General features: G+C 41.9%; 1 protein-coding gene across 1 annotated transcript in view; it reads left to right on the plus strand.

Annotated features, from left to right (window-relative positions):
- Nucleotides 1-22,157, plus strand: part of CFAP61 (cilia and flagella associated protein 61) — a 320,844-nt gene that overhangs the window by 63,538 nt on the left and 235,149 nt on the right. Inside the window, exons 9-12 of the mRNA XM_040429693.1 lie at nucleotides 6,866-6,960; nucleotides 7,700-7,783; nucleotides 12,729-12,916; nucleotides 14,348-14,387. Coding sequence (XP_040285627.1) covers nucleotides 6,866-6,960; nucleotides 7,700-7,783; nucleotides 12,729-12,916; nucleotides 14,348-14,387 — 407 coding nt within the window. The remainder of the gene's footprint in view (nucleotides 1-6,865; nucleotides 6,961-7,699; nucleotides 7,784-12,728; nucleotides 12,917-14,347; nucleotides 14,388-22,157) is intronic.

Consider the following 22,157-nt stretch of genomic DNA (forward strand, 5'->3'; position numbering starts at 1 on the left):
CTTATACTATAAACAGTTATATGCAGGGTGTTCTAGTGGTGATAGAAAATTAGTTCTCACCTCTCCTGTGTTCTCTCCTGTTCCTTATACTATAAACAGTGATAAGCAGGATGTTCTAGTGGTGATAGAAAATTTGTTCTCACCTCTCATGTGTTCTCTCCTGTTCCTTATACTATAAACAGTGATAAGCAGGGTGTTCTAGTGGTGATAGAAAATACTGCTTGCCTCTCCTATTTTTCTCCTGTTCCTTATACTAGGTATCTTCATGTTGTTCCAATGCCTGAAACTGTGCTGCACATGCTCAGTAGTTAGTTCCTCCACTAAAGACTAGCAGAGGAAGTTCACCACTAGTCATACCTGGAGAAGGACAGCATTAAAGGTTTTGTCTGAAAATAAGTAACCACAGCCTGCCTCTGCTATTGAAGGAATCATACTTACCTACTCCCTGCTGGTCCTGTGTGCCGGCTCCCATATGTCCATCTTCTGGTATGCAGTTTGTTTACTTCATCCCCTGCATGGGCATGATCATATGCTACGATGCAGCCAATGACTGGCTTTAGGGGTGATGTGTCTCTTGTGGACACCAGTCATTGGCTGCAGTGGAGCAGATGATCATACCGGGGAAAAATAAACAAGTCCTGGACCGAGAGATAGACACATGGGATCCAGTGCGTATGACTGGAGCTGCAGGGACCAAGTAAGTATAATTCTTACCATAACGGAGACGGGCTACAGGCACCTCTGAAAAGTTGTTTATTCCTAGACAACTATCACGGTGGGGGGAACCCCCCACCGTACAATGTGGACCCGGTGAAAAACCAACTAGGCCTTAGGGGTTGGGATAAGGGAGCAGGTCACCTCTTTTTGCTTCCCTAACCCTCGCCCTAACTCCTACCCATATAAGCGGACCTGGGTGGTAGGACGGCTCATACCCAGGAACCTAGGACCCTGAGTCGCCCTGATAATCCCTCAAATAGAGAAAGGGCTGAGACGACCTGTTCATCCCAGACACGGATGAACAGGAGTCTCCACCGGCCTAGCTGCAAGGGAAAAGTGGAGACCGTATACAGTAACTGGAATCGGAAGGGAAGCACACCAAACAACACACTTACCTGCCGCAGCCACACTGACTGGAACCCGTGCATCAGTACTGGTGCCCACACACCATACAGGACACAGTACAAGCGACCACACCCAGGTATCCAGCGCACAAAAAGTGCACCACCAAGTGATCAAAAAGGCGTATGTCCCACAAAATGGTAACAATAAAACCGTCACTTTATTCCGCAAAATATGAGCCCCTACATAAGAAAATCGCTCAAAAAATAAAAAAAACTGTAGCTCTCAGAACATGGACACATTAAAACATTATTCTTTTGTTTCAAAAATGCTATTATTGTGTTAAAGTGAAATAAAAAAAAAGTATACATATTAGGTATCGCCGCATCCGTAACAACCAGCTCTATAAAAATATCACATGACCTAACCCCACGGGTGAACACCGTAAAATAAACTGTGTTAAAAAAAGTGCAACACCGAGTGATCAAAAAGGCGTATGTCCCACAAAATGGTACCAATAAAACCGTCTCCTCATCCCGCAAAAAATTTGCCCCTACATTAGAAAATCATTTAAAAAATTCAAAAAACTATAGCTCTCAGAACATGGACACATTAAAAAATATTCCCCTCAGGTGAATGCTGTAAAAATAAATAAATAAATAAATAAAAACTGTGCTAAAACAACCAATTTTTTGGTCACCTTGCCCCATAAAGTGTTATAATGAATGATCAAAAAATCATTTGTACCCAAAAATAGTACCAATAACACTGGCACCTTATCCCCTAGTTTCCAAAATGGAGTCACTTTTTGAGAGTTTCTACTGTAAGGGTGCATCAGGGGGGCTTCAAATGGGACATGGCATCTAAAAACCAGTTCAGCTAAGGCTACTTTCACACCTGCGTTAGGTGCGGATCCGTCTGGTATCTGCACAGACGGATCCGCACCTATAATGCAAACACTTAGATCCGTTCAGAACGGATCCGTTTGCATTACCATGAACAAAAAAAATAATATATTATTTTTTTTGTTCATGATAATGCAAACGGATCCGTTTTGACTTTACATTGAAAGTCAATGGGGGACGGATCCGTTTGAAAATTGAGCCATATTGTGTCAACTTCAAACGGATCCGTCCCCATTGACTTACATTGTAAGTCTGGACGGATCCGTTTGCCTCCGCACGGCCAGGCGGACACCCGAGCGCTGCAAGCTGCGTTCAGGTGTCCGCCTGCTGAGCGGAGCGGAGGACAAACGGTGCCAGACTGATGCATTCTGAGTGGATCTGCATCCACTCAGAATGCATTAGGGCTGGACGGATCCGTTCGGGGCCGCTTGTGAGAGCCTTCAAACAGAACTCACAAGCGGAGCCCCGAACGCAAGTGTGAAAGTAGCCTTAATCTGCCTTCTGAAAACCATATGGCGTTCCTTTCCTACTGCGCCCTGCCGTGTGCCCGTACAGCAGTTTACGATCACATGTGGGGTGTTTCTGTAAACCGCAGAATCAGGGTAATAAATATTAAATTTTGTTTGGCTGTTAACCCTCGATGTGTTAAAGAAAAAATTGGATTAAAATGGAAAATCTGCCCAAAAAGTGAAATTTTAAAATTTGATCTTTATTTTCCTTTAATTCTTGTGGAACGCCTAAAGGGTTAACACAGTTTGTAAAATCAGTTTTAAGTAACTTGAGGGGTATAGTTTCTACAATGGGGTCATTTATGGGGGTATCCACTATGTAAGCCCCGCAAAGTGACTTCAGACCTGAACTGGTCCTTAAAAAGTGGGTTTTGGCAATTTTCTTAAAAATATTAAGAATTGCTTCTAAATTTCTAAGCCTTCTAACGTCCTAAAAAAATAAAATGACATTTCCAAAATGATGCCAACATAAAGTAGACATATGGGGAATGTTAAGTAATAAATATTTTATGAGGTATCACTTTCTGTTTTAAATGCAGAGAAATCGAAATTTAGAAAATTGCGAAATTTTCTAAATCTTTGGTAAATTTGGGATTTTTTCATAAATAAAGGTGAAATATATTGACTCACATTAATGACTATCATGAAGTACAATGTGTCACGAGAAAACAGTCTCTGAATGACTTGGATAAGTAAAAGCGTTCCAAAGTTATTACCACATAAATTGAGATATGTCAGATTTGCAAAATTAGGCCTGGTCAGGAAGGGGGCAAATGGCCCGGATGTGAAGTGGTTAAGATATCTAGTTTCATGACTCTTGTCTGTGTGTACTGGTATTGCGTTTGACTTGACCTTGGCCTTGCACCTGACTACGCTCCTTCCTTACCTTTTGGATTGTCTGTCTGGTACCTGTTTTTCTACTCCTGATTCCAACTTCTGGCTATCTCCTGACTACGTTCCTGGTTCATCCTATGGCTTGTCACAGTCTAATTAATCTCCAGGTGATGACCCTCGGGTCGTTCCTGACCGTGTCTGGGGACCATGACCTGCAAAAAAGTTCATACCTCCTTGTGGGTGTTAAGGGGTAAACCAGGGGATTTCATAGACTTTGCACTTTACAGTAGCCTGCATTAAATTGATTACGGATTTCTTCAGGCAATCATACTGCTACCACCGCATCCTCTATATCTACACCTCTGAATACATTGCAGCCTTTGAAGTAAAAATAGGACTATTTGGAGGCAACCTTACTAATTAGTGATATTTTCCACATTGTCATACACTTCCACCCAGCTTAACGCAGGCTGAAACTGATGGATTCTGCTGTGAGTGCCCATACTGCTTTCCGTCATCTCATATGGGTTTACCTTTGTAGAAACACACAGGACAACTGTGTACACAGCAAGCTGGCGAGATAAAGGACACGAGTGACATATTCCTGAAATGTGCGTCCTGCTCTTGTTAAATTGAACAATAGGACAGCTTGCGTGTCACTCATTTCTTTTATTACTGCCTTCAACATGGACGAGGACTGATAAGCTCATCTGTAGATTCACATGTGTCTACACTGTGTAATACACGAGGCAGCCTTTATATCCTCCTGTAGTGGAAACTACAGCAGCTGCTCTTTTTTTTTTTGTTCCAAATGACTATATTGAGATTGGTTTACACAGGCAGTAAACCAAATATTGCAACATATATTCAGATCCAACAGAATTTTTTTATTTTTTTTTAAACGTTAATTTTTATTGAATTTTCCATAACATATGAGCAAGTAGATCCGACTGAAGACAATGTATCATGGATCAACATGACATAAAATAGGAACTTCAAATACCCTTCTTTTCGAGCATGATGTTTTCTGACGGATGCAGCAAGAAAATGCAGCGTCAAGTAAAAATCTTTCTGACGAGTAATGGGAATTTTCAAAGGTCTGCTTTCTATGGGCTTCAGAATGCATGGAAATGTTTCTTCTAATTGGGAACTTCAATGGCTTTGCCCTTACGTCTGTGTCTTTTAGTAATAGATATAGTCTTAAGAAAAATCAAAGGAAAAGAGTATTGCTGACTGAAACCCATTTTTAAACTTCTCATTTACATTTTGAAAACGGGAGCTTATTCCTACTAGATAACTACCAATGGTGCAACATTAACATTTTTTTATTTTTTTTGTAAATGATGAGTTTTTCTTAAAGCGGTTTTCCCACAAGCAACACTTAGGGAATAAGTGTCTGACCACTGGTGGTCTACTGAAATCCCCAAGTGATCACGAAAAAAAAGAGGTCTTGGAATCCCATGGGAGACTGGAGTGGTGGTGCACATGGGCAACCACCGCTCCTTTCAGTTCTCTGGGACTGTAGAGTACAGAGCTCAGCCATATCTGTCCGTTTGATAGAAGTGAATGGAACGGTGGTCACGCATCATAAGGGACACCAGGACAACCGTTTTTGTGATCAGCTGAAGTCCCAGGGGTTGAACCCTCAGTGATCAGACCCTTATCCGCTATCTTATGGATCGGGGATAAGTGTTGTTAGTAGGAAAACCCCTTTAAGTGTCATTGATCCCTAGTTATCACTCATACTCTCTATACCATATCCCAATCACATATATAAGTATACTATTAATTTTTGATAACTTTTTATCCTAGTTTTGGCCTTCTGTTGTTAACCATACAGTGCATTTTTCTTCTTTTTTTTTTGCAGTAATGCTGTGTATGTATTGCAGCTGAGAAAAATGGGATACATGATAAATGAAAATTTAGGAAGTCAAATAATTTTTGTGACAGGCCATTCATCACTCATGATATTGTTTATTCAGTGTGCTATGACTATACTTTTAGTTGGATCTACAGCATAAGACAACAATGAAACTTTGATGCCCCACTGGTTGCAGTGGGTGCCATGTAATGCTTTATTTGCCTTGCAGTGCAATGAACACTTATAGAGGTTGTCCCATGAATCATTATCAAAAGTTTTAAAGTCATTTGCTGTGTTTCTACGATAAAAAAATATAAAATGTAAAACGCTGGTCTTAATAAATGACCCCCTTAATCGGCATAGCCTTAAAGGGCTGTCTCACTTCAGCAAATCGCATTTATTATGTAGTAAAAGTTAATACAAGCCACTTACTAATGTATTGTTATTGTCCATATTGCTTCCTTTGCTGGCTGGATTGATTTTCCCATCACATTATACACTGCTCGTTTCCATGGTTACAACCACCCTGCAATCCATTAGCGGTGGTCGTGCTCGCACGCTATAAGAAAAAGCACCAGTGCAATATGCATAATAAGTTACAGGTTTAAGGTTCAGGAGGGAAGTCTTCTCAGTAAGAAGCTAAGCACAAGAATAAGGGGACACCATCTAAAGTTAGCAATGTCAGGAAATATTATTGTACTGAAAGAGTGTCTTAAGCTTGGTACAAACTCTGAGCAGATGTGGTTGGGAAATGTGCAGTAAGTGAATTTACCTGGGATAAACACGTCTATCCTAAGAAATAATATAAGGGCAGACTAGATGGACCAGGTAGTCTTTTTCTCATGTCAATCTTCTATAATTCAATTACTCTAAATTTTCTTCTGGCTGTCAGCTCAGTGGGTGTGTCCTTTCTGCTGCAGCTTCCTGCCTATCACAGCTCAGTGGGTGTGTCCTTTCTGTTGCAGCTTCCTCCCTATCATAGCTCAGTGGGTGTGTCCTTTCTGCTGCAGCTTCCTCCCTATCATAGCTCAGTGGGTGTGTCATTTCTGCTGCAGCTTCCTCCCTATCACAGCTAAGTGGGTGTGTCCTTTCTGCTGCAGCTTCCTCCCTATCACAGCTCAGTGAGCATGTCCTTTCTGCTGCAGCTTCCTCATAGCTCAGTGAGCATGTCCTTTCTGCTGCAGTTCTCTCCTTGTAACTGTCACAGCTTCTAACACAATGCTAATAGGTGGAACTGAACATGTGCGACCACCTCAACGGTGGACAGAGAAATAAGGAAAAAAGCAAACAGTGTGTGGCACTATGCAGATTTTATTGAATAATAAATACCAGTTCGAAAAACGTAGAGTATTTTTCATGAGACCACTTCTTTAAAGGCCATCAAAAAATACACAAGTCTATGAATGCACTCTGATCTATATTTACTACAAGAACTGTGGGAGCAGTCTAATAGCTCACAGGCCTAATATCTTTGATAAATGTCATTATCCTTGTTTGTAGTGGCAAGATTGCACTTAGTCTGGGCAATCTGCATCTTTTGATGGCTTCCAGAATCTCAGCTTCTTCTCTTTTCAAACACAACAGCCGCATTAATGACTATCTGAAAGTAATCGTATAATACGTCTTTAATTAATTAGCCTTAAGTCATTACCAGTTGCTTCTAGGCGTTTGATGTAAACATTATGACTGTCTTCCAGGAGATATAATGCTAAGCAGACAAACAAGTCAAAGGTCAGGATCCAAATTATCCCAGCTGTCAGACGTCATAAGTGTTCAGGAGACAGATGAGAAGGTACGGTACATAACACTTTAATTAATAGGTCTCGTTTTGAAATCTGTGTCTGCTGCATTATTGTCATCTTCGTTAGATGTTGCCGAGTGTATGAAATAGGGAGATGAGGAGTATTTACTTATGTTTGTGCTCTTTCATGTGATAATTGTGTAAGGTCTCTTAAAGGCACTCCGTCACCTCAGTCCAGGCCTATTATCTACAGTAATGCATGAACGCCGAGTTCTCATCAGTACGATTTATCCCCATACTCACTGGGTTCCACCGGCAGAGTGAGGCATAGAGAGGACTCTTGAGCGCGCACTCATAATGGAGAGGACTCCAGGACTAGTCTTCTCATTGCATGGCACTACTGATTTGCGGGTACACAGTGGGGAAACCGGAGTAAATGTACAGATACAAATTAGTCATCTGTGCTGAGTACTATGGATGCATTATTGTAGTTATTAAGGCTGGTCCAATAAGACAGGTTCCCTTTAAGGTAGTCATACACTTTCAATATCTGTAGGCTGAAAGAGACAGCTAATCCTAAGGGACTCGCCATACACATGCACGCTTGAATTGTGTGTTTTCAACAGAGAGGAAATAAGCTGGCCATATACAGTAGATAAATGTCACCTAAACCCAATGGCTCATCCGGTTGACCATCTTATGTATATTGGGATCTCCTAACTATCGCCCAACAGCAGATGGAACTTCAGACCGCCACACATGTCCATATATTTATTTTTGTCCTTTTCAGGTTGATCTAAACCAGGAGCCTGGAATAACATTGAACTCTGAAACCAATACAACAGAGACTGTCCAAGGACAGAATGAATTACAGGTATGGGTTACTGGTGGAAATAATGCTTTATTATAGGAAACTCATGACAATTGTACATGACTTTAGTACAGAAATACCATTCTTTTGTGTGCGATATAAGAGGAATAAATGTGTATAAGGTTTGAGTATTAAAGAAGCACTCCAGGATTTATTTTTCTACCTCTAGTAGGAGATTGGCCATTATTAAAGAATAAGATATAGGCTCCTGTGTATGCCTTGTGTATACCTGTTTTATTTGATGTGCAATTTGTGGGTTGGCAGCCATATTAATTCCTTCTTCCTCTCCTACATTTGCTATCATGCCTGGCTTTGTAGAGTCAGAGGGGACAGAGTGTCATCACAGTGACCTTCTGTATAAGGGAAGCAACTAACAGATCAGTAACACAGAATTTCTGTCCCCTCCCACTGCAGGGTCTCCATGTTTTCCTATGTGATGCAGCTTGAGCCTGTCTGCCCTCTTTGCCCTGTCATCTCTCCCCTGTCAGCTCTCACATACAGGAGGCAGACAGACGAGTATTAAGCTAATTCTCATAGAACTACACTGGAGAGTCAGTACACACAGATAGTACAGACAGGCAGTGTGAGTCAGGAGGCAGCTAATCACTGTACACACATACCTATTAAATATCTGCATTAGATTGGGGAGACATTATATCACCAACAGAATACAGGCATATACAAAGGGAGAGGAGGGGCCTGAGAGACGTCGGGAGGGATTTGATTGTTGATGATGTCATCCTGTAGTTCACAGGAAATCAGCCACATGGTAGAGACTGAGTTCCTGTTTACACAATAGAGCAAAGTGTCAGACTAGAGATCACATGACCAGGTTCCCGTAATAAAAAGGTTCAAAAGGTATGGATGCAACTGAGTTAGTATGTAACAAAGAAATCTGCTAGAATACTGGTGGTGAGTCAGCAATATACATATTAAATAAAAAAAATGGAGTACTTCTTTAACCACTTAAGGACCACAGGTCCTTTTTACCATTTTTTTTATACAAAGTTGTCTTTTGCCAAGATATTTCTCTCACCCAGCATGGGTATATGTAAAATGACACCACAAAACACATTCCCCAACTTCTCCTGAATACGGAGATACCACATGTGTGACACTTTTTTGCAGCCTAGGTGGGCAAAGGGGCCCACATTCCAAAGAACACCTTTCGGATTTCACCAGCCATTTTTTACAGAATTTGATTTCAAACTCCTTACCACACATTTGGGCCCCTAGAATGCCAGGGCAGTATAACTACCCCACAAGTGACCCCATTTTGGAAAGAAGACATCCCAAGGTATTCGCTGATGGGCATAGTGAGTTCATGGAAGTTTTTATTTTTTGTCACAAGTTAGTGGAATATGAGACTTTGTAAGAAAAAAAAAATCATCATTTTCCACTAACTTGTGACAAAAAATAAAAAATTCTAGGAACTCGCCATGTCCCTCACGGAATACCTTGGGATGTCTTCTTTCCAAAATGGGGTCACTTGTGGGGTAGTTATACTGCCCTGGCATTTTCCAGGGGCCCTAATGTGTGGTAAGTAGGTAAATGACCTGTGAAATCCTAAAGGTGCTTTTTGGAATGTGGGCCCCTTTGCCCACCTAGGCTGCAAAAAAGTGTCACACATGTGGTATTGCCGTATTCAGGAGAAGTTGGGGAATGTGTTTTGGGGTGTCATTTTACATATACCCATGCTGGGTGAGAGAAATATCTTGGCAAAAGATAACTTTTCCCATTTTTTTTATACAAAGTTGGCATTTGACCAAGATATTTCTCTCACCCAGCATGGGTATATGTAAAATGACACCCCAAAACACATTCCCCAACTTCTGAGTACGGCGATACCAGATGTGTGACACTTTTTTGCAGCCTAGATGCGCAAAGGTGCCCAAAATCCTTTTAGGAGGGCATTTTTAGACATTTGGATACCAGACTTCTTCTCACGCTTTGGGGCCCCTAGAATGCCAGGGCAGTATAAATACCCCACATGTGACCCCATTTTGGAAAGAAGACACCCCAAGGTATTCAATGAGGGGCATGGCGAGTTCATAGAAATTATTTTTTTTTGGCACAAGTTAGCAGAAATTGATATTTTTTATTTTTTTCTTACAAAGTCTCCCTTTCCGCTAACTTGGGACAAAAATTTCAATCTTTCATGGACTCAATATGCCCCTCACGGAATACCTTGGGGTGTCTTCTTTCCGAAATGGGGTCACATGTGGGGTATTTATACTGCCCTGGCATTCTAGGGGCCCTAAAGCGTGAGAAGAAGTCTGGAATATAAATGTCTAAAAAATTTTACGCATTTGGATTCCGTGAGGGGTATGGTGAGTTCATGTGAGATTTAATTTTTTGACACAAGTTAGTGGAATATGAGACTTTGTAAGAAAAAAATAATAATAATTCCGCTAACTTGGGCCAAAAAAATTTCTGAATGGAACCTTACAGGGGGGTGATCAATGACAGGGGGGTGATCAATGACAGGGGGGTGATCAGAGAGTCTATATGGGGTGATCACCCCCCTGTCATTGATCACCCCCCTGTAAGGCTCCATTCAGATGTCCGTATGTGTTTTGCGGATCCGATCCATGTATCCGTGGATCCGTAAAAAATCATGCGGACATCTGAATGCAGCCTGACGGGGGGGTGATCAATCACAGGGGGGTGATCAGGGAGTCTATATGGGGTGATCACCCCCCCTGGAAGGCTCCAGGGAGACGCCTGTATGTGTTTTGCGGATCCGATCCATCTATCAGTGGATCCGTAAAAATCATGCGGACATCTGAATGGAGCTTTACAGGGGGGTGATCAATGACAGGGGTGTAATCAATGACAGGGGGGTGATCAGGGAGTCTATATGGGGTGATCACCACAGTCATTGATCACGCCCCTGTAAGGCTCCATTCAGACGTCCGTATGCGTTTTGCGGATCCGATCCATCTATCAGTGGATCCGTAAAAATCATGCGGACATCTGAATGGAGCTTTACAGGGGGGTGATCAATGACAGGGGTGTAATCAATGACAGGGGGGTGATCAGGGAGTCTATATGGGGTGATCACCACAGTCATTGATCACGCCCCTGTAAGGCTCCATTCAGACGTCCGTATGCGTTTTGCGGATCCGATCCATCTATCAGTGGATCCGTAAAAATCATGTGGACATCTGAATAGAGCTTTACAGGGGGTTGATCAATGACAGGGGTGTAATCAATGACAGGGGGGTGATCAGGGAGTCTATATGGGGTGATCACCACAGTCATTGATCACGCCCCTGTAAGGCTCCATTCAGACGTCCGTATGCGTTTTGCGGATCCGATCCATCTATCAGTGGATCCGTAAAAATCATGCGGACATCTGAATGGAGCTTTACAGAGGGGTAATCAATGACAGGGGGGTAATCAATGACGGGGGTGATCAGGGAGTCTATATGGGGTGATCAGGGGTGATCAAGGGTGAATAAGGGGTTAATAAGTGACCGGGGGGGGTGTAGTGTAGTGGTGCTTGGTGCAACATATTACTGAGCTACCTGTGTCCTCTGGTGGTCGATCCAAACAAAGGGGACCACCAGAGGACCAGGTAGCAGGTATATTAGACGCTGTTATCAAAACAGCGTCTAATATACCTGTTAGGGGTTAAAAAAATCACATCTCCAGCCTGCCAGCGAACGATCGCCGCCGGCAGGCTGGAGATCCACTCTCTTACCTTCCGTTCCTGTGAGCGCGCGCGCCTGTGTGCGAGCGTTCACAGGAAATCTCGGCTCACGCGAGATGACGCCAATCGGCGTTAGCGTAGCCTGGGGGAGCCGCAGAGATGACGCCTTTCGGCGTTAGCTTAGCGGCAAGTGGTTAAAACTGTGCATGCCATACTTATGTGCAAGTCCATGTTAGGGGTCTGTTTTTAACAGAGCCACAATAGGATGGCCATAAAGGGGCATGAATCCGACAAAAAAGTGTGAGTAGCCTGGCCCACCGGGCAACAGGTGAATCACCTAGACAAAGTTGGGCCCCCAGGAAAGCATCTCAGACAGCCTATATCCATTTAAAAACTGGGCAGATTATTTAACAAACTACCTAGGTTAATATTATAGAGGCATCAGATTACTAAAATGACTTCTAGGTACAGAGGCAGGCCAAACAGTATTGTCTCTATTGTCTTTCCCCTGAGCCCAAATTCTCAATCATCTTGAGCATCTTATTTCTGACTGCCGCTATGTGGACAGGTAGTATTTGCATGTAGCTCTACAGTGGGCCACAGAATTAATTTTACTGGTTGACCCTAGGCACCCCAGTCCGACACTCCATTCAGCCCTGCCAATCTCGATCCTGTGCCACTGCTCCGAGTAGCGTCGCAATCACAGAGACTCTACTAGAGCAGCAACGGCGCATGGGCTGCTACACTTTCGGGTTGCGTGAACAGTCCAGTTCCAGCCTCTGCTCCTACACTTTCGTGTTGCGTGAACAGTCCAGTTCCAGCCTCTGCACCTGCACTGCTACTCGGAGCAGCGGAATCGTCGGGGCCGGGCGAGATGTCAATCAAACGGCAGATCTGCTCTTCTTCACTTGTGGGGAGAGCCCCTCGGAGGTGAAGAACCCTTGCTGATGAGATGTCTCAATTTATTTGAATCGATTTACTCATCCCTATAAGTGACCATTTAACAGTTCTACTAACAGTCAGGTCAAGTCCCAGTCTGAGGTAGTGGACAGCAAAATTTTGTGAAATAGAGGTAGTTTAGGTAGTCCTAAACTATTTCTTAAACCCTTTAGCATTTTACCACATTACTGCATATTGTTTTCCCCAGTATGTGTCTCTTCTCATGCACCCTTAGTTCTATACTGAGTTTATTGGATACCTGGAAAGTACAACCCTTGAATTTGACTGCACAATTGTTGTAGTGGCTGCTGATGCAAGATGTTGTGTGTATTAGATTTCTCATTCCCTTGCCAGTCATTGCAGCAGAAAGGCACACTGAGCAGAGCTTCCAGTACAGATGATGCCATCAGAGGTGTGAATTGCAAGACCCCAGAGACACCAAGCACAGAAGAAGAGAGGCAGCCCTTCCGCCCTGTGTACAAAGGAGATGTCACTGCCTTCTGCATACAGCTGTTTTGCATTGATGAAAAGCATGAAACAAGGCAAGTGTACAAAAAGTTTAAAAGTTAGGACTTAAAGGGGTTTTCCAGGAGTACAGTATTGGTGACTTCCCCTCAAGATAGGTCATCTATATCTGATTTGTGGGGGTCTGCCTCCCTAAACCCCCACAGATAAGGTGTGTGGGGAGACCATGGTTCTCCGGTGATCGCTACAGCCTCTTCCTAGACCAGTGACGTCACGTTCATCCGTCACATGGTGCAGCTCAGCCTTATTCGGGCTGCAATAGAAAGCACAGCCACCATGCAATGTACAGTGCTGTGCTTGGTATGCTGCAAGGGGGCCGCAGGTCTCAACCGGAGTACCACAGCCTCTTCAAACAGCTGATCGGTAGGTGTGCCAGGAGACCAACCCCCACTGATGACCTCTCCTAAGCGAAGGTCATCAATATCGAAAATCTGGACAACCCATTTAATTAAATATATTCAGTAAATGTATCCTGTCCTCAAGTAATCACAAACTTTTCTAGATAGTCATAAATGTTTTCCAACTTAAAGGAGTTCTCCGGGCTCTCTTATATTGATGACCTATCCTCAGGATAGATCATCAATATCAGATCGGCGGCTTTCCGACACCCGGCACCCCCACTGATCAGCTACATGAGGAGACAGCGCGCACAGTGTGCACGTGCTGTCTCCCGTTTCTCTTCCTGCTCACTGCTGTCTATGGCAAAGCAGCGGTGAACAGGAAGAGAGAAGGGAGAGAGAGAGAACGTGCACACTGTGCGCCGTCTCCTCATACAGCTGATCGGCGGGGATGCCGGGTGTCGGACCCCAGCTGATCTGATATTGATGACCTATCCTGAGATAATCAATCGGAGTTTCAGACAGCACACCACATGACATTTTCAATGCAATTAGTGTTTTATTCAGCCGGACATTACATCATTTTATAAAGCAACGTTTCGGGCTTACATATTATGCCCTTCATCAGGCTATGTCTGATAAAAGTGTGTATATGGTTCCACATACACACTTTTATCAGATATAGTCTGATGAAGGGCATAATATGTAAGCCCGAAACGTTGCTTTATAAAATGATGTAATGTCCGGCTGAATGAAACACTAATTGCATTGAAAATTTCATGTGGTGTGCTGTCTGAAACTCCGATTGATTATCTGAAGAATTCCTGAGGTGGAGTCAGGGATAAAAAGTGACGAGCACCCATCTCCCTGCCAGTTATCTGTCGAGTGCTGTGATCCCCTGTGAATTGATGACCTATCCTGAGGATAGGTCATCAATATAAGAGAGCCCGGAGAGCCCCTTTGAGCTATAGACATTTAGAAGCAGAATGTTCTGCAACTATTTCTTTAAATAACTAATGCTTCTACGATCATACCCAAATGGGTACCAAGTGTTGACTTTTTGTACCCTATACTAAGCTATTTTTATTCACTGTCTTTTTCTTTTAACAGGTCCATAGATTTTTTGAGTCATGTCTTTGGTCTGTTTCCCGTAAGTATATTTAATCAGTTATTCCAAACTACTAAAATGAACACATCAGTTTATTTTTGATGAAATGTCTGGAAAGCAGAGTTTGCTTTGGAGCCCATGAATTTCAAGGGACACTTCTGGTGACCTGGGTGTAGCTTGTCAGTGTGTTGTAGAAAGATTACAAGCTAGATGCAGAGGCCTCCTTTACACGTGATTTTATGGGTATGTGTAAGGTAAGGAAACGAAAAGTCATCACTAAAAACACCAGAGAAATCTGGGGAAGAATTTATAAAAACTGGTATTTTATACGATTATAAAAAGTGGAGAGTCTCTTGGAAAGGGAATCTGTCATTGGTTTAATGTAGTATCTATCTGAGAGTGCCATTATGTAGTATCTATCTGAGAGCGCCATTATGTAGTATCTATCTGAGAGTGCCATTATGTAGTATCTATCTGAGAGCGCCATTATGTAGTATCTATCTGAGAGCGCCATTATGTAGTATCTATCTGAGAACGCCATTATGTAGTATCTATCTGAGAGCGCCATTATGTAGTATCTATCTGAGAGCGCCATTATGTAGTATCTATCTGAGAGCGCCATTATGTAGTATCTATCTGAGAACGCCATTATGTAGTATCTATCTGAGAGCGCCATTATGTAGTATCTATCTGAGAGCGCCATTATGTAGTATCTATCTGAGAGCGCCATTATGTAGTATCTATCTGAGAGTGCCATTATGTAGTATCTATCTGAGAGTGCCATTATGTAGTATCTATCTGAGAGTGCCATTACGTAGTATCTATCTGAGAGCGCCATTATGTAGTATCTATCTGAGAACGCCATTATGTAGTATCTATCTGACTGAGAGCGCCATTACGTAGTATCTATCTGAGAGCGCCATTACGTAGTATCTATCTGAGAGCGCCATTATGTAGTATCTATCTGAGAACGCCATTATGTAGTATCTATCTGAGAGCGCCATTATGTAGTATCTATCTGAGAACGCCATTATGTAGTATCTATCTGAGAGCGCCATTATGTAGTATCTATCTGAGAACGCCATTATGTAGTATCTATCTGAGAGCGCCATTATGTAGTATCTATCTGAGAACGCCATTATGTAGTATCTATCTGAGAGCGCCATTATGTAGTATCTATCTGAGAGCGCCATTATGTAGTATCTATCTGAGAGCGCCATTATGTAGTAGCTATCTGAGAGCGCCATTATGTAGTAGCTATCTGAGAGTGCCATTATGTAGTATCTATCTGAGAGTGCCATTACGTAGTATCTATCTGAGAGCGCCATTATGTAGTATCTATCTGAGAACGCCATTATGTAGTATCTATCTGACTGAGAGCGCCATTACGTAGTATCTATCTGAGAGCGCCATTACGTAGTATCTATCTGAGAGCGCCATTATGTAGTATCTATCTGAGAACGCCATTATGTAGTATCTATCTGAGAGCGCCATTATGTAGTATCTATCTGAGAACGCCATTATGTAGTATCTATCTGAGAACGCCATTATGTAGTATCTATCTGAGAGCGCCATTATGTAGTATCTATCTGAGAGCGCCATTATGTAGTATCTATCTGAGAGCGCCATTATGTAGTAGCTATCTGAGAGCGCCATTATGTAGTATCTATCTGAGAACGCCATTATGTAGTATCTATCTGAGAGCGCCATTATGTAGTATCTATCTGAGAGCGCCATTATGTAGTATCTATCTGAGAGCGCCATTATGTAGTATCTATCTGAGAGTGCCATTATGTAGTATCTATCTGAGAGTGCCATTATGTAGTATCTATCTGAGAGTGCCATTACGTAGTATCTATCTGAGAGCGCCATTATGTAGTATCTATCTGAGAACGCCATTATGTAGTATCTATCTGACTGAGAGCGCCATTACGTAGTATCTATCTGAGAGCGCCATTACGTAGTATCTATCTGAGAGCGCCATTATGTAGTATCTATCTGAGAACGCCATTATGTAGTATCTATCTGAGAGCGCCATTATGTAGTATCTATCTGAGAACGCCATTATGTAGTATCTATCTGAGAACGCCATTATGTAGTATCTATCTGAGAGCGCCATTATGTAGTATCTATCTGAGAGCGCCATTATGTAGTATCTATCTGAGAGCGCCATTATGTAGTAGCTATCTGAGAGCGCCATTATGTAGTAGCTATCTGAGAGTGCCATTATGTAGTATCTATCTGAGAGCGCCATTATGTAGTATCTATCTGAGAGCGCCATTATGTAGTATCTATCAGAGAGCGCCATTATGTAGTATCTATCTGAGAGTGCCATTACGTAGTATCTATCTGAGAGCGCCATTATGTAGTATCTATCTGAGAGCGCCATTATGTAGTATCTATCTGAGAGCGCCATTATGTAGTATCTATCTGAGAGCGCCATTATGTAGTATCTATCTGAGAGCGCCATTATGTAGTATCTATCTGAGAGCGCCATTATGTAGTAGCTATCTGAGAGCGCCATTATGTAGTATCTATCTGAGAGCGCCATTATGTAGTATCTATCTGAGAGCGCCATTATGTAGTATCTATCTGAGAGCGCCATTATGTAGTATCTATCTGAGAGCGCCATTATGTAGTATCTATCTGAGAGCGCCATTACGTAGTATCTATCTGAGAGCGCCATTATGTAGTATCTATCTGAGAACGCCATTATGTAGTATCTATCTGACTGAGAGCGCCATTACGTAGTATCTATCTGAGAGCGCCATTACGTAGTATCTATCTGAGAGCGCCATTATGTAGTATCTATCTGAGAACGCCATTATGTAGTATCTATCTGAGAGCGCCATTATGTAGTATCTATCTGAGAACGCCATTATGTAGTATCTATCTGAGAGCGCCATTATGTAGTATCTATCTGAGAGCGCCATTATGTAGTATCTATCTGAGAGCGCCATTATGTAGTAGCTATCTGAGAGCGCCATTATGTAGTAGCTATCTGAGAGTGCCATTATGTAGTATCTATCTGAGAGCGCCATTATGTAGTATCTATCTGAGAGCGCCATTATGTAGTATCTATCAGAGAGCGCCATTATGTAGTATCTATCTGAGAGTGCCATTACGTAGTATCTATCTGAGAGCGCCATTATGTAGTATCTATCTGAGAGCGCCATTATGTAGTATCTATCTGAGAGCGCCATTATGTAGTATCTATCTGAGAGCGCCATTATGTAGTATCTATCTGAGAGCGCCATTATGTAGTATCTATCTGAGAGCGCCATTATGTAGTAGCTATCTGAGAGCGCCATTATGTAGTATCTATCTGAGAGCGCCATTATGTAGTATCTATCTGAGAGCGCCATTATGTAGTATCTATCTGAGAGCGCCATTATGTAGTATCTATCTGAGAGCGCCATTATGTAGTATCTATCTGAGAGCGCCATTACGTAGTATCTATCTGAGAGCGCCATTATGTAGTATCTATCTGAGAACGCCATTATGTAGTATCTATCTGACTGAGAGCGCCATTACGTAGTATCTATCTGAGAGCGCCATTACGTAGTATCTATCTGAGAGCGCCATTATGTAGTATCTATCTGAGAACGCCATTATGTAGTATCTATCTGAGAGCGCCATTATGTAGTATCTATCTGAGAACGCCATTATGTAGTATCTATCTGAGAACGCCATTATGTAGTATCTATCTGAGAGCGCCATTATGTAGTATCTATCTGAGAGCGCCATTATGTAGTATCTATCTGAGAGCGCCATTATGTAGTAGCTATCTGAGAGCGCCATTATGTAGTAGCTATCTGAGAGTGCCATTATGTAGTATCTATCTGAGAGCGCCATTATGTAGTATCTATCTGAGAGCGCCATTATGTAGTATCTATCAGAGAGCGCCATTATGTAGTATCTATCTGAGAGTGCCATTACGTAGTATCTATCTGAGAGCGCCATTATGTAGTATCTATCTGAGAGCGCCATTATGTAGTATCTATCTGAGAGCGCCATTATGTAGTATCTATCTGAGAACGCCATTATGTAGTATCTATCTGAGAGCGCCATTATGTAGTATCTATCTGAGAGCGCCATTATGTAGTATCTATCTGAGAGCGCCATTATGTAGTATCTATCTGAGAGCGCCATTATGTAGTATCTATCTGAGAGCGCCATTATGTAGTATCTATCTGAGAGCGCCATTATGTAGTATCTATCTGAGAGTTCCATTACGTAGTATCTATCTGAGAGTGCCATAAACTAATGACATGGACCCTGAGCAAAACTCTGGGTCAATTACTTGAATTTAATTATATCAAAATCTGTATTAAGCAGCTCTAAACAGAACACGTGCTAAGGCCAGTTTCACACAGGTGGCAGAGTTCTCCAGATCTGCCTACCCGGATACTGCCATTCACCACCGGAGCCCATTGACTAATGCAAAAACTGTGCCATTTTGCCCTGTGTGAATCTTGCATGTTTAGCAGCACATTCAGATGTGCTAGTAGTGGTGCTGCAGCGTGTGCTACTACCATAATAACCAAACAGAGGCAAAAAAAGTATGTGAGGTTGGGTTCACATCATGTTTTTGTCATATGTTTAACGTACGTAAAAAAAACATACACGTTAACGGATGCCTCATACTGATGCTATACTGTGGCACCTGTCCCCATAGATTTCCATTGTAAGAAAAAAACGTATATTTTAACGTATACTTTTTTTGCTGGACTTTGCAGGATGGAAAAACGTGGTACACTACACTTTCCCATCCTACAGAGTCCTGCCAAAAAATGTATACGTTAGCGTATGGTGACGGATGCCACAGTATGGCATCAGTCTGAGGCATCCATTAAGGTATACTTTTTTTTGTGTACGTTAAACGTATTACAAAAATGTGATGTTAAGATACCCTTAGTGAAAATGTTAGCTAATTCCCAAGCGCGGTCCTTCAGCTGAAAAGGAGGAGGATCATTGATGGAGGAGCTAAAAAAACAAAACAAAGATTTCCTTATCTTAAAGTACAACTCCCACAAAAATTTCTATTTCCTGACCTCCTAGAAAGGTACATGATGTAATCTGTAGTGGATGTAATCTTCTTATCAGTGGCTGTATTTGTGAGGTATCTCATCCCTCATGATCCTCAGCTGTGTCATGTGACCAACTCTCTGATCTCCAACTGACACAGGACAGAAAGTCAGTTACTTCTCTATTCATTCCTATGAAACTGACATTGAGGCTCCCATAGGGATACATAGAGAAACAGACTTCCTGTCCACACATAAGATGCTGTGGTATTTGGAAAGTATGATTGCTGGTCACATGACACAGCTGAGTATCAGAAGGGAGGTTATAACTCACAAATACAGACACTGGTAAGAAGATTACATTTACTACCGATTACATCATGTACTTTTCTAACAGGTCAGAGAATAAATTTTTTTGTGTGAGTTCTTCTTTAAGTTCTGATTATGAGCGCTGCTGGATCAAACAAAGGTAGGTCCTCCCACAAAAGCAGACAATTATATATTCTCTTGATCCGCTCTACGACAGGAACAAACACCCTTCACTCTTCTGTGTAATCAATCATCGGGAGATGTTTCTTCTGACAATCCTCCAATGTTGATTTAGACTGAAAGAAAACAAAAAGTCTCCAATAGTGCAATATTGTCTGGAGAATAATGGCTGCACATGCAGAATTCTGCTTACAAAATCCACGATCAAGCAATAGTATATCAGCAGCCTCATCTCCTCCCCTCTTCAGACAGAACTCCTTCCTCTGGAGTATGCTCCTCTCGGCTTGTAGATCGTAGCACCACAAACCTATAACTGCTTAAAACACTTTATTGTACTTCCAAAATGGTCATAAAAACGCACACTTCAATAAAAAAAAACTTCACCGCTCGACCCAGGCTTCGCATTCGCTTCCTCAGAGGCTTCAGCATTTACCTATCATGCCACAATTGTTACAGCACCATGATTGATGAAATTTACTGTAGTGAACAATGATCGCTGACAATTTTTTAAAAAATTTACCCTAGTCAATTAACGCTACAATCTGTAAATAATCCATTTTGTGGAAACTTGCTGTAACTAGGCCTCTGGGCAGATGTTCATGATCTATAGTAATATATACTGTAATATAATAGATTGTAACTGTTTACTTGGACGGATAATGAGCAGGTATAATTCTAAGTGCCCAGTGTACTTGTGATAAGAGACATGCAGAATCTCCAAGCAAATGAAATTAAACCATTATAATACTCAATAAATAACCAATATTAATAAATGTGATATTGGCAATCATTCCTTAAAACCAGACTATTATTAGGGATCTGAGATAAGATCCTTTTATTGGTAATAGATTGTCCCCATGGTACCACTACTTCTCTATATGGAAACCTAGAATTAGGACTGACGTTCTGGTAATGAATGTTCTGGAGATTCATCACATGGCTGGGAAAGCAGCTATCTGGGAACTTGGCCTGAGGCTAGCCATTTTATTAGATGTAGACTGTGCTTGGACAGATGGTGTCTGTATCTTTCTATACAAACTCTGTAGATGCACTGCTCAGAAGAACCTCTTTAGGTGATTTTTCTTTTTATTCACTTATTTCCATTACATGTAACAGAGATAGAAACCTTTTGTGAGGATTTCTACTTGGTGCCTGAAGACATCTCTCCTGTCCATGTGCTCTGTAGTCTTTGATTTAAATGAGGAGTTGGCGACTGGCTGTTTTACTATATGCTTCATTCTGGAGCATCTTTTTGTAGCACTTTGCGTTGTGCCAATTCTCTGTTATCCCTCCTAGAAGTTGAATAAGTTAAAGAAGCACTCCCACAAAAATGTTTATTCACTGGCCCATTAGACAGGTTCTTGATATCCATTCTAGTGAAGGACATATTTTCATTGGTGACTGTAATTGTGAGTTATCTACTGGTCTTCACCTGTGTCATGTGACCGACATTGACTCTCTAACTGATGCAAGTGTCTTACCTGTGGACAGGAAGTCAGTTTTTCTATTTGTTCATATGAGGGAACTGACTTCCTGTCTACACATAAGATGCCGTGTTAGTTGATGAGTGGATAACACAAATACATGCCTTGGTAAAAAAAAAAACTACCTTCATTACAATTTACATCATGTACCTTTCTTACAGGCCAGAGAATGCAAATATTTGTGGGAGTGCTTCTTTAACAACTGGGTGTTACCAGTTGGTGCTGTGTCCCACCAAAGTCTGACTCTATCAGACCAGTGCCAACAGTGCCATTCTGTGTAGGGACGCACCCTGTCGACAAAGAGAATGTTAACACCCAATTGTCCATTCATTTATAATGCATTTATAATATGTAATGTATAGGAATGCATTTATACTTCATTCATAGACAGCAAAAACAAATTGTGGCTTTTCATATATTCGATCTGGTAATTCTGAGTTAACAGAGGGGGAACCTCATCTCTTGGCCAGAGAGGAGAACAGTTACAAAGAGAGTCTCTCACTCTGGAGGACCTGGGTCAGAATACATCGCCAGATTTCACAATACATAGTTCATACATTAATAAATAGATCTTTTAGACCTGGTGTGGCTGGTGTTCTTACTTTGAAGATCCATACCAGAATGGCTGTATAATCTTTTTTTCCTGATATTAAAATGAGCCGTTAGTGAAAATGTATACATGAGTTAATCTCAATCTCCCGCCATGTACCCTGATCGACAAGCACCTCTATGTGAACCTCCTCCCCTGCTGCCGAAGTCTCACATTGCTCAGTACAAGCTGTCACTTGTCAATTAGACATGATGGGCGGAGG

This window comes from Bufo bufo, chromosome 4 (assembly GCF_905171765.1).
Source record: "Bufo bufo chromosome 4, aBufBuf1.1, whole genome shotgun sequence".
Taxonomy (NCBI): Eukaryota; Metazoa; Chordata; class Amphibia; order Anura; family Bufonidae; genus Bufo; species Bufo bufo.